This window comes from Trichoderma virens (assembly GCF_000170995.1).
Source record: "Trichoderma virens Gv29-8 chromosome Unknown TRIVIscaffold_79, whole genome shotgun sequence".
NCBI classification, from domain to species: Eukaryota; Fungi; Ascomycota; class Sordariomycetes; order Hypocreales; family Hypocreaceae; genus Trichoderma; species Trichoderma virens.
Window position 1 is genome coordinate 601,135 of NW_014013670.1, and position 11,994 is coordinate 613,128.

The 11,994-nt window shown below is 50.0% G+C and overlaps 4 protein-coding genes across 4 annotated transcripts; 3 read left to right on the forward strand and 1 right to left on the reverse strand.

Moving 5' to 3' along the window:
- Positions 1 to 455: 455 nt before the first annotated feature.
- TRIVIDRAFT_77634 (uncharacterized protein) lies at positions 456 to 2,397 on the forward strand (the record flags this gene model as incomplete). The annotated part of the gene is made up of 5 exons (XM_014099342.1): positions 456 to 486; positions 567 to 611; positions 685 to 1,120; positions 1,176 to 1,633; positions 1,695 to 2,397. The coding sequence occupies 5 exons, from the start codon at positions 474 to 476 to the stop codon at positions 2,168 to 2,170; spliced, it is 1,428 nt and encodes a 475-aa protein (XP_013954817.1).
- Positions 2,398 to 3,365: 968 nt separating this feature from the next.
- On the forward strand, positions 3,366 to 4,576 carry TRIVIDRAFT_69148 (uncharacterized protein; the record flags this gene model as incomplete). The annotated part of the gene is made up of 2 exons (XM_014099343.1): positions 3,366 to 4,319; positions 4,400 to 4,576. 2 exons carry the CDS (start codon positions 3,366 to 3,368, stop codon positions 4,574 to 4,576), a joined length of 1,131 nt encoding a protein of 376 aa, XP_013954818.1.
- Positions 4,577 to 5,645: 1,069 nt separating this feature from the next.
- Positions 5,646 to 6,274, reverse strand: TRIVIDRAFT_213371 (uncharacterized protein; the record flags this gene model as incomplete). The annotated part of the gene is made up of 1 exon (XM_014099344.1): positions 5,646 to 6,274. The coding sequence occupies one exon, from the start codon at positions 6,185 to 6,187 to the stop codon at positions 5,942 to 5,944; it is 246 nt and encodes an 81-aa protein (XP_013954819.1).
- Positions 6,275 to 8,997: 2,723 nt separating this feature from the next.
- TRIVIDRAFT_223942 (uncharacterized protein) lies at positions 8,998 to 11,991 on the forward strand (the record flags this gene model as incomplete). Its single annotated transcript, XM_014099345.1, has 5 exons — positions 8,998 to 10,781; positions 10,841 to 11,231; positions 11,297 to 11,560; positions 11,614 to 11,724; positions 11,794 to 11,991. The coding sequence occupies 5 exons, from the start codon at positions 8,998 to 9,000 to the stop codon at positions 11,989 to 11,991; spliced, it is 2,748 nt and encodes a 915-aa protein (XP_013954820.1).
- Between the last annotated feature and the right edge of the window lie 3 nt (positions 11,992 to 11,994).

Genomic DNA, 11,994 nt, shown 5'->3' on the forward strand with positions numbered 1-11,994 from the left:
AAAGCGGTCGTATAGATTGATATAGTAGACGGCAGATAGAAGATGACTGGGACCGCGTCGTAGAAGCGACTGCTAGAGAGAGGAGAGAGAGGCGAACAAGACAAGGCCGAGACGCGCGCAAAAGCCCCTCGAATCCAGCGCAGAAAGGATCAACAACTCGCGATGCCTTCAGAAAAGGGTTACAGGACAAAGAACAGGCGAATGGCCCAAGTCAGACGACGAGCTCATCCCCTAACCCCCCGCAATTCCAGTGGAGCGACAAACGCAGCGATACCGAGTTGGTAGTTGAACGAGCAGGCTTATCAACTAACTTATCAGCTCGTGACGTGCATGGTCTGTGCGTCTGGAGCGGAAAATCTCGATCGGGATGCTGGTCGCGCGCGAACGAGCTGCAGCCTTGTTTCAGCGAATTGGATTTCTGGATTTCTGCAACTTGCCATTGGAAGCCGAGAGGAGATTGAAAACCAGTCACCATGCTTTGCGGAAGTAAGTGATGCCCTGCTGTCGTTGCCTTGAGGGGTTCGGCGTCGTTTCCCCTGTTATGCGCCCTGCTAATCCAGCTCTAGTCTCCGGAGAAGCTCCTCAAGAGCCTGTCGCGTCCAAGAAGACGGGTAAGTGGATGGACACATACATACCTAGTAGCTAAGCTTGCAGCAGAGCGTTTGGCTGACTTGTCGTCTCAAGGAATCGTCTACGAGAAGCGGCTGATAGAACAGTACATCAACGAACATGGCTCAGAACCCAACGGCGAAGCCATCACCGCGGATGACCTGCTGCCCATCACTTCGTCTCGCATCCCACGCCCTCGGCCCCCTACTCTGACTTCGATCCCCGCCCTCCTTGCCACATTCCAAAACGAGTGGGACAACCTTGCTCTGGAAACATACAACCTGAGGGAGCAGCTGGCACGGACGAGGGAGGAGCTTGCGACGGCGCTGTACCAGCACGATGCCGCCGTTCGCGTCATTGCCCGACTGACAAGAGAGAGGGACGAGGCCAGAGACTCGCTGAGCAAGGTGACCGTGACGGACGGTGCTGCCAACGGCGAGGGCATGGTTGTGGACAGTGTTGAGGCGCTGCCGGAAGATCTGGCGACGCAGGTGGACCAGGTGCATCAGAGGTCAGCAATCTTGTATCTTTCCTCAAGTGGCGCCGCATGCTAACCCATTCTTTAGCTTATCCAAGGGGCGCAAGAAGCGCTCTGTCCCCGAAGGATGGGTCTCCAGCGAACAAGTGTCATCGTTTGAAACTACGACAACAAACGCCCTGCCCGTTCCACAGGCCACCGCTCTCGATGTGGAGGGCAACTATGCAGTTGCAGCAGGATTGAACGGGGAGGCGGCCATTTACTCTGTCGAGGCCGACAACGTGGAGAGGACTGTGCCGGTCAACGAGCCCGTGACGGATACTCTCTGGGCTGGGTCAAAGGTCTTCTTTGCAACCAGCCAAGGAAGCGTCAAGGTTTACGAGGCCGGCAACGAGGTTGGCACATTATCCGAGCACGCTGGAGCTGCCAGCGGCTTGAGCCTACATCCCTCCGGAGACTTGCTTGCCTCTGTGGGCGCCGACAAGAGCATTGTGTTTTACCACCTAGAGACGATGAAGCGAGTCAGCCGAGCATATGCCGATTCTCGTAAGTTTGGAATTCACCCTTAGTTTTCTTTGAAGTTTTGGTGACTGACAAAACTCGACAGCTTTGACAACATGCGCATTCCACCCCGACGGACACTTGTTTGCCGCAGGCACTGTCGCCGGTGACATTAAGCTGTACATGACGAAGACGCTCGACCAGGCCGTTGTATTCAAGCTCGGCGCCCCGATCCAGGCCCTCGTCTTCTCTGAGAACGGATTCATGCTGGCGGCCACGGCCAAGGGGCAGACTAGCGTTACCATTTTCGATCTACGCAAAGAAGGCGACGCCGCTGTTTCCAAGGTGCTCGAAACGGGAGGCTCCGTGCAGTCCCTGGCCTGGGACTACACTGGCCAGTTCCTCGCCACAGGAGGAGCCACGGGGATTACGGTGCAGCAGTACACAAAATCGAGCAAGAAGTGGAGCGAGCCTCTGCGGAATTCCCTCCCAGCGGTTGCGGTCAGATGGGGCGAGTCAGGACAGAAGCTGGTTTCTCTCAACGGAGAGGGAGTTGTGAGCGTGCTGGGCGTGAAGAACTAGGCGGCTGGCGCAGAGTGATTTGGGTCTGCTGATGCAAGCCAATGTTTTTGATTTGTTTCTGGTTTTTTCCGCGTCTTCTTAATATTAAATATGCGCCGGGACTTTTTGGGAAATCTGTTGCATGAAGGGGTTAGATTGTGTCACAAGGGCTGTACATTGAGGCGTTGAGGAAAGGCTCTCGCCAAGTCTACACGCAGAGGAGCAAAAATACGATATCAAGCAAAGAGCATGCAGCTCTGTCTCTCTTGCAGCACCGTGAAATGACAACCTAGGGCAAAGACTTGATGTTTACTGCCTATTTACGAACCTGGTGAGCTGCCTGCAACGGGGCTGGTCTGCTTAATCTTTATACCTGATACACCAAAACCTAGTACCGGGTAGGCAGGCAGCTATCCTTGAGACAGCGCTTGGCCAGGAAAATACGGGAGCAACGCAGCAGAACAATCGCGGCGCGAGTCATGGAGCTCTTGGGATTAATATAAATGCGATTGGCCCCGTCCGTCACTGCAAAGTGAGCCCAGCGTGAGTGCGTCATATCTCGTTTGGCGCCGAAAGTTGCCTCTTCCTCGATTTTTTTCCCTCCGCATTTGTCAGGTGCCGAAGGTGATCCGAACATGGCACCGGCTCGTGTGATTTTTCACGCACTGTATTATTAGACGATAACCGATTCTGTCCCTGTCAACAAACGCGGCTGAGAAGAAGAAAAAACAAGGCGCTTGTCAGCAAACTCGTCGGCGCTTAGAGGAAGCGAAGAGGCAAACAATATTGGCTCCCTTTTTTCGAGATATCGCCACGTGAACCGCGGACCGATTGCAATTTAAAAAGAAAAAAAATATTAAAAAAATTAAAAATCCAAAGCAAAACATAGACAGAACCAAAGGCTGCGCTTCCCCACAGGCTGAAAACGCTCTGGGAGGGGTTGGTTATTATTGAGCTTGTTGGTTACGGCGCTATCCTCGCTATATCGAGTCTCGATTCCGCACAGCTCGTTCGACTTAACCCAACGCCACCCTTACGCAACGGTGAATGCCCTCCGCACACGCAGACAATCAGGGCTCGGACACGACTGGAGGGAAAGGGAACCCATCGCTCGCCGTCTTTTCCGCTGCTGCTCTGCTCTGCTCTCTCGCCTCCGCCTCCGCCTCTCCCTCGACATCTGTCTGGAGCAGCATCAACGCCAAAACATCGCACCAAAATGTCGCGAGCCGGCGACGACGTGCTGGGGTCCAGCGACGACGACCTGGTCGAGGTCGAGGTCACCGAGACCCGCAGCATCTTTGAGAACATCCTGCACCCGCGCGGCGTCCCATCACGGCGGCCAGACCTCAGCTTCTCGCCGAATCCACCAGCTGGCCATTCTCGCCGGCCTCAGCCTGCCGGGCCGTCAGCCTCACAGCTGCGGCTGCGGCCCTCCAACCAGGCTTCGACTCGCCGCAGCAGACCCCCGCCTGCGGAATCCGCCGTCATCGACCTCACGGAGGAGCCAGATTCACCCGTGGACCGACGAAGAATCCAGGGCGCGGGCCCTCAGGTAATGCTGCAGCAGGTGCCGCATAACAGCGCCGGGAGGCATCCGCGGAGGACGAATTCACTGCGCATCTCGCCGCCGCAGCTCGCGAGGAGCGACAGCACGTTTGTGAACGCATCCAGCGTCATCGACTTGACGGCAGACTCGCCCGAGGACGAGCAGCGACCCAACCGCGAGAGCTGGCGGACTCGTGCCCATCCGCCGCGGCATCACCACCACCACCATCATCACACCCACGATCATCTCCGCCACGGCCGCGACCGCCTCGTCTCGCTCGACTTCATTAACCACCACCAGCTCCAGTCGGATTTCCAGGTCTTTGGTAGAACCTTGGCCGGGTTTCTGAGCGGCAACCTCGGTGGTTTCGGTCCTGAACTGCAGACCATCTTCCCGCAACGTGAACCGACGCCCAAGCCGCCAATGGAGCCCGTGCCACCCACTAGGATGGGGTTCACCCGCGATACCCGAGCTGACGGCCAGGCTGAGCAGATGGTGGTTGTATGTCCGGCCTGCAACGAGGAACTTGCCTATGACCCTGCAGATGCACCGTCCACGCCCTCGAAGAAGAGGAAGAGGGCTCCTGGAGAGCACCATTTCTGGGCACTAAAGAAATGCGGTCACGTAAGTAGCTTTTTTTGGGTTGTCTTTTTTTCTTCGAGGTTTAATGAGCCTCGCTAATTGGATTGGATATCCGTCAATAGGTGTATTGTGCCGAGTGCTTTGAAAACAGACGGCCGACAAAGACGTCTCCCGATGGAGTTGGCTTCGTCTTGGCTCCAGGAGGCAAATCGACTGCCAACCCCGACATTCGCTGTGCTGTGGAAGGGTGTGAAAGTAAAGCGACTCACAAGACCGAATGGGTTGGCATATTTCTTTGAGAGCAGCGAGCGTTGCAGCAAGATGTAGACATTCTGTTTATATGCCCATGTCCTCATCTGTGCAGATTCATGCAAAGTCGGAAACCCGGTGCGGCCATCACAACACACGGAGGACAGAGTAAATGGAACCACCAGCATGAACGAGATACATCAGGAGAATACTGTGCTTTCTACTACTTCTTTTTGTTAGCACAGGACAAGAAGGGCGGCGTTTTAAGGTCTGTTTAGCACGGCACATAAGCGAGGGAGGGAAAGGGAAAGGGAAGGGAAACCTCTTTTTTATATTTGCGAAAAATCGTTCAAGGCGTTGAAAGGGGTTAAGCAACAAACACACAAATCTGGTAGAGGACAGCAAAACCAAATGTACGCTCAGGAACAAAGGCGGAGGGGAGGGAGGGGGGAAACAAAGGAAGCGGAAGCTTTTTTCAGTGGCAGGAAGTAATTTTTGTCTCCCCCCCCTTTTTTTTTCTCTTCCTTTTAATGTATGCACATAGACGGCTCATTTTTCTTTTGTACTTTTTTTTCTTGGGTTTCTTTATTAAACTAGTTGCTTTTGGCTGTTGTTGTGAGAAGAGAAGAGAGCGAGAGAAGAGAGAAGAGTGAGAGAGAGAGAAATACCCCTCGGGAAACTCTAGGTAATAACTTCTGTGCAGACTCTTTTACCAAAAGAGTCTTTTTTTGCTATATAAACGGTGTGTTATCTTTTGAATGTGTCTGATAATGCAAAGTAAACAAAACAAAAGACATGGGCGCGTGATGGGGTGATTGATGATTTGGGTCTAGTTTCGTGGGATGTTGATGCGTGCGGCTAGCCGGGGATGTTTAAGAACTAATGCAGCTTGTGCATGAGCTTGAGCATGAAGGATGGATGAATCCTTGGTGTTATTATATCATCTGGTTGGTTGGTTGGTTGGTTGGTGTTGAGATGGGGATGGCTGTGGTGGGAGATTTGGAGGATCGTGATAGATGTAGGGGATGGATATAATGGAACGTAATATTGATACAAGCATATGGATAAAGGATGTTGAGGACAATACATGATGACGGATAAAGAGAGAAAAGCATATATAAAAGCGAGCTGAAGGCGGAGCTCATCATCTATTTCACATCTCACAAGTCGGCATCTACAGCAGACTAAATCGTACACAATACATAAAAGGCTAATCTCAACAGTAAAAGAAAGAAGAACAAAACGCACATTCGCCACGCAATGCAATGCAATATCAAGCAGTATGCCTCAAGCCCTTTCGCCGTAAACCCCTAGTAAATCAGCCTAGCCCACCATATCCGTTCAATACCTGTTGTCCGCCGTCTATCCAGGGGGTATATCGTTTCTCGTTGCCGCGTCGTCTGTCTAATCATGCATTATACGGAAAGTTCTGTCGCCAGCTCGTCCATCCAGCTTCCTCCGAATTCCGACTCCTGGGAAGCCATCAGGTGCTTAGCCTCGCTAAGCCCAGGAGAGGTAATGTTTTCTTTGTTGGACACCTTTTTGGGTGTCTCGTATCTTTTGTTTTGAGCCTCTGGAGGCAGAATTTTATTTGCGATTTTAGCAGCGGCTGAAGCCGACTGCTGTCGGGGAGGATTGCCAAGAGGTGAAGGTCTCTTCATCTCAGCGATAGGTGGTGATTTTGTGGTTGGTAAAGGGTTGTTGGCTCGTGTCTCGACGAGAGGTGTCCTCTGCACAGATGTATTTGCGAGTGTGCGGTTGGAGTTCGTAGTAAACCCCCTCCTCATCGAAAATTGCGGCGTTGTTGCAGCGACTGGCCTCGTTTGTCGAGGGACCTGCCCTTTCTCCCAAGACTCTGTCTTTGATAGAGCTTGATTAGTAGTTGTGGTTTTTAGTTTGCTGCCTGCGAGTTTCTTCTCTCGAGCACGACGTTCGGCTTCTTTCTTCTTGGCCTCTTCAAGCTCAAGAGCCTCCAACTGAGCGGCACGCAGTCTCTGCTCCTCCTCCCGCTCTGCTGTTCGTCGGCTACGTAGCAAAGCGACGGCTAATCTTTCGTTGGACCCAGAAGAAGTGAAGAAAGGTTTCGGTGGTTCGGGGGACGAAGATGCTGTGCCCGGGGGAAGTGCGTCTTTCTCTGGAGCTGGACTCGGAACTTGAGGTTTAGGTATCGAGGACGATTTTATGGGTTGAGAGATGAATGTGGTCTCTTCTTCTTCTAGCTCTGCTGCCTGTTGAGAAGATGTAGGAAAGAAATCGTCCATGTTAAAGAGGATTTGTTGAGTGCTAAGAGGGGGCGCTTGTGGCTTCATAGCGACAGGTGATATAGGGGAGCGTGAGTGCTGTGGAACTGCTGGTATCGGCGGTGGTGGCATAAGGCGCGCTTGGTTGTGTTTCTCAGAGCGTGTCTCTCGAGAAATTTCATTGGAGAGGCCAGCGGCAAGTCCGAGATCCAACTCATAGCCTGTTGCAGTGCGAGCTGGCTTCTGAGATTCTTCAAGTACAGGTTGCTTCATGGGTTCCTTTGAAGGCTGCTTTTGGGAGTTTAAGGCATCGTCCAGAGCCAACATCTCCTGTTCCAGATCGTCCTCATCATCAGATATCAAGTCAAACTCTTCAAGAGTCGTTGACTTTGGGTTCTTGATGGAGATGGGAGAATCTGGCTTGAGGAGTGTGGTCTCATGGTGCGAATGACCCTTTTCCTCTTCCTCTGGTGCAGCATCTGGACCTGCATGAAGGCAGTCTTTTGTGTTGCTCACACTGCTCTTTGGAGCCACCTGGTTAAAAGACAACTTGGAAATCTCATCGTCCGACAAGATTTCAAATCCATCCAAGAAATCGTCTTCGGGTATCTGCTCATTCTCCTCTGGCAAAGTATCAGCCTTGGTGCTGGACTCTTCAACAGCAAAGGTGACATCTTCTCCTTCTTCTTCCGCTTCGTCGAAGTCTTCTTCCTTTTGCTGTTCCTGGTTGCAGAGTCGCTTCGGGCTGGGAACATCATCGTCGTCCTCTTCGGCTTCTTCCACTATAGGCTCTACCAGGGTCGTCACAGCAGTTTGCCCTTTCAAGTCTCTCTTGATACCCGATCCATTCCCTCTAACAAACCGAGCAATGGTGTCTTGGCTTGGTCGGACATTCACCAACGGCAGGCCTTTCTTCCTCTTTTCCTCTCTCTCTGCCTGCTCCTTTGCGCGCTTCTTCTCCCTCAGCGTCTTTGCTTTCAATGCGGCCTTTTCCTTCTCAAACTCCTTCCGGATGCGCTCCTGTTCGGCTCTCTCCTGTCTCAACTGCTCTGCTCTGGACACGCGCGGGACACGATTGGCCTGTCTGTAGGCCTTGCGGACTTGTTTAGATGTCATGGGACGATTGTCGACGGGGGTTCGCTCGGCCGGGCCTGCGGGCGGCACTACGGTGAAGGTCCGCTGAACCATCGTGGCAATTGCGATGGAGTCAATGAACGGAATCTCTTGGGGGCGTCTCCAAGCAGTGCATGATGGCGATGGACTGTGTTGTTTTGTTGTTGTCGCGGGGTAAGATGGACAAGCAGCGGCAGATGGGCGTGACAGCTGTTGACGCGAGACAGATACGCTGTCACGTGATGACAATACGAGAGGTGCCTACATCTCAGGTACTGCTACCCTGCAACTCGCCCATGTGTGCAGGCGACGATGCAATCTCTGCATCTTTTTTCTTTTCTTTTCTTTGTACTTGTGTTTCCTTGTTTTCAGCCTTTTTGGATTAAGTACCAAGAACGCCTTGTGGAGGCCCCATTTTGTAGCTGATGTGGCATCATGCAAGTCTGCAGGGCATCTGCAAGCTAACACGGGAAACGTATAAGCATCAACCAGCCCTCTTTGCTACGTTCGCCGCAATCCCTTTTTATTAACATTGAGCACTTATATATCTTCCCTGGCTGTGGAAATATTTTGGAGAAGTCCTTGAGAAACTGGTCAGAACCATTGCAAACCCTAGTAGTATATGGAACTAGGATCAACCCCCAAACAAGCCAACCGGAGCTATTGATGCATGTCTTTAGAGAGAGCAACAGGGGTGCTCCAAATGCACATATTCTTCCCAATTGGAACTAGCCCAGAATCTTAGGCAGCAAGAAATGTTTTTGAAGTAGAGAGTCTCGTTGGGAGTTTACTATGATACAGTAGGTGGTAGTTGGATGATATAGGCGGTATATGAATCGCCTCGTACAGACCAGTTATTTGGCCACGAAATCATCTCCATCCATCCAAATTGTCACTGCCCTTGCATGATAAAGAGGAAATCGCCTAAAGCAGCATCGTCTTGGCCGTTACGGAGCAGATTGTTGGGCTGATTATTACTCATTTCGCTCTGAGCTCAAATCCTGACTTACAACCCGCCAAGTCACTTCATGATATAAGTAACGCGTTGCGCTATCAACTTACATGTACCCATTATTCATCATTTAAATCACCTCTGCCTGCAAAGCTACAAGATCATCATGCCTGACACCAAAGGCCTCTTCCAAGCAGCATATGATGGAAACATTAGCGTTTTTCGGAAATTTCTACTGGATGAGGAGGACATTGATTCATATCGAGACAACGACAAAAACACTCTTTTGTCAATTGCAGCCAAAAGCGGGCACGAAGAAGTAATAAACTTCTTACTCGCGAAACAAGCCAACATCAACGCAAGAAACATCAAGGGCGAAACACCGTTTTCTCATGCTGCGGAGAATGGCCACACAGATGCAGTAGAGATACTGCTGCGACAGGACAATGTCGACTCCAAATCCTATGAACAGGCAGTTTCCGCGGCAGCCAAGGAAAGTCATGAGAATACAATGAAATTTCTTCTTGAAGACCTCATTTTCTCAAGTGCAAGGGACAGATACGGTTCAATAGCACTAATCTCTGCTGCAACTCATGGTAGCAAAGCTATTGTCGAACTGCTGCTGACGAGCGAGGGCATCAACTTCAGCCAAGATGCTATTCACGAAGCATTAATCGGAGCTGCGGAGACTGGACATGATGATATAGTAGAAACACTGCTTGGAAGAAATGATGTCGATATAAATGCGGCAAGCTCGACTGGAAAACTGCTATTAATACAAGCTGCAGAATACGGGCAAACGGATGTCGTGAAAATGCTGCTTGAGAGGGACAATACCGATGTAAACGTACAAGGCGCATACGGCAGAACGGCACTAGATGCCGCCGTGAGAAGTGAGAAGAAAGATGTGCTTGAGCTTCTATGGGCAAGGGAAGATCTGAACGAAATCAACTATCAGGGATTGCTATGGGTGGCTGCAGGGGATTACTGCGAGGATGTAATGGATTTTCTACTGTCCAAAGCGTGTGCTAAATATCCTGGTCGAACTCCTCTATCATTATCCGCAGAAGCTGGCTCCAAAGAGGCAGTGCAGGCCCTTCTGAAAAGAGATGGTGTCGATGCAAACTTGAAGGATGAAGACGGTCGAACACCGCTATCATACGCCGCCGAGAAATCGCATTGGACTGTGGTGCAAATCCTAGTCCGAAATAACGCTGATGTAGACCTAAAGGACAACATCGGTCGGACGCCGCTATCATACGCTGCAGCGAATGAAGGTCCGAAAATAATAAGGTATTTACTACAACAGAACGCCGATATAAACCTAAAGGATAATGTCGGCCGAACGCCGCTTTCATACGCTGCAGAGAACGGACATCAGATCGAGGTAGAGATACTGCTACAACACAACGCCGATCCCAATTTAAAGGATAATGACGGCAGAATGCCGCTCTGGTGGGCTATACAGAACAGCCATGAAGCATCGATGAAACAACTCGCACCCATTGACACTGGCACGCTGCTTTTTTTGACTCAACATGGGGAACAGGCTGCGATCAAGCTGCTCTTGCGCCATAACCCAATTGTGGACCAGAGAAACCACCGCGGACAAACAGCCTTACATCTAGCGGTGATTTTGGGACATCAGGATATTGCAGAAACCCTCATGTTGCATTGCAAAGTCAACCTGAAAGATAATTACGGTATGACGCCGCTTCAACTAGCCATGCAGAGAAGAGATGGGCATCTTATCCAAAGATTACTTGAGCTCAAAGCACATACAAAAGGGATTATGGCGAAAGAGTGGCGCGATGCATACAGGAAACGGAATGAAGATGTGGTCCTATTACATGAAGGACTTGGTGGGGAGCACTACGTTACTTTTCCTGAGACGCTCCAAGCTGGAGAAGATCTATTGCATACCTCGTCTACAATACAGAGCCGCCTGTAGTAAGTCGTCCTTCTACCTTTCTGTAATGTTTCTCAAATAGAACACTAATTCTTCTAAGCATGTTGACGGACGACTTGAATAGTCCGATTTGGTCAAGTTTACCAATCAAGTTATTTGAACAAAAGAAATTGGAGTCAAATAAGTTACAAATAATTACGGAAAAGACGGATAACATTGTGGATATTTCCATCTCATTACAGCTATCCATTTACAAATACCTCAACGACCAACATTTGGGCATGGATGATAATAAAGTAAACAGAATCATGTGGAGAATTATACAACCGGCAATCCCTGGCAGCCCATGGACTTCAATAGCGTACTTCAGCACACTGCCATATGGCTGGATTCCAGAAGATGGTGTCGATCTATTCCAACAATTTTTTACCCACATCAAAACAGAATGGTTGGATCTGTGTGATAAATTTGCTGATTACTTGGCTAAGCGGGTATGCTACAACTATCTCATATTACACACACTTCCCTCTTCAGAAAAATTAATGGAATCCAATAGCGACTTGAGCAACTTGAATCCAAGGGAAAAAGGCAGGAGATGATAGATTTCCTCGCAAAGGACGCGCAGAAACTGGCCAACCTTCGCACTATTTTGGCAAACCATACCTTGGAAGGCGAGAAGTTTATAAAGGATTATTGCCTGCATTATAATGCGAATCAATTTCCACAAGATCTACTCGGGCTACTCAAGGACGACATTGAACTTGGAATAAGGAAAAGGATCGAGGAATTGGATCAAACAGTCAGAGACCTCCTCAATATCGTAAGTGAAGAGTCGTATTTTATTGGTGAAGAACTTGTACTTATGTGAAACAGGAATTTGCATGGATTACAATACATGAGACGAGAGTTTCAACCAAATTAGGACAGAATGTAATGCTCCTTACTTATGTGAGCATTTTTTATCTCCCCTTGGGGTTCTGCGCGGTAAGTTGCCACAGTCTGGTCGATAAAGACGGCATGATGCATGAGTGCGTATTAATACATCACCGTTAGGCACTCTGGGCAATCCCGAATATAACAGATCCGAGCACGAGAACGCCATTTATTTTGACAGCAGTCATTGTTTCTTTAATTACTCTGATGGTCACATTCAACATGGAGAAAATAGCCGCTATTCTGCAGCAAGGCTATGAGTATTATGCTTCTCTGAGGAAAGAAAAGACAAAGATCCAGAATCTGAGTCTTCCTTAGAGT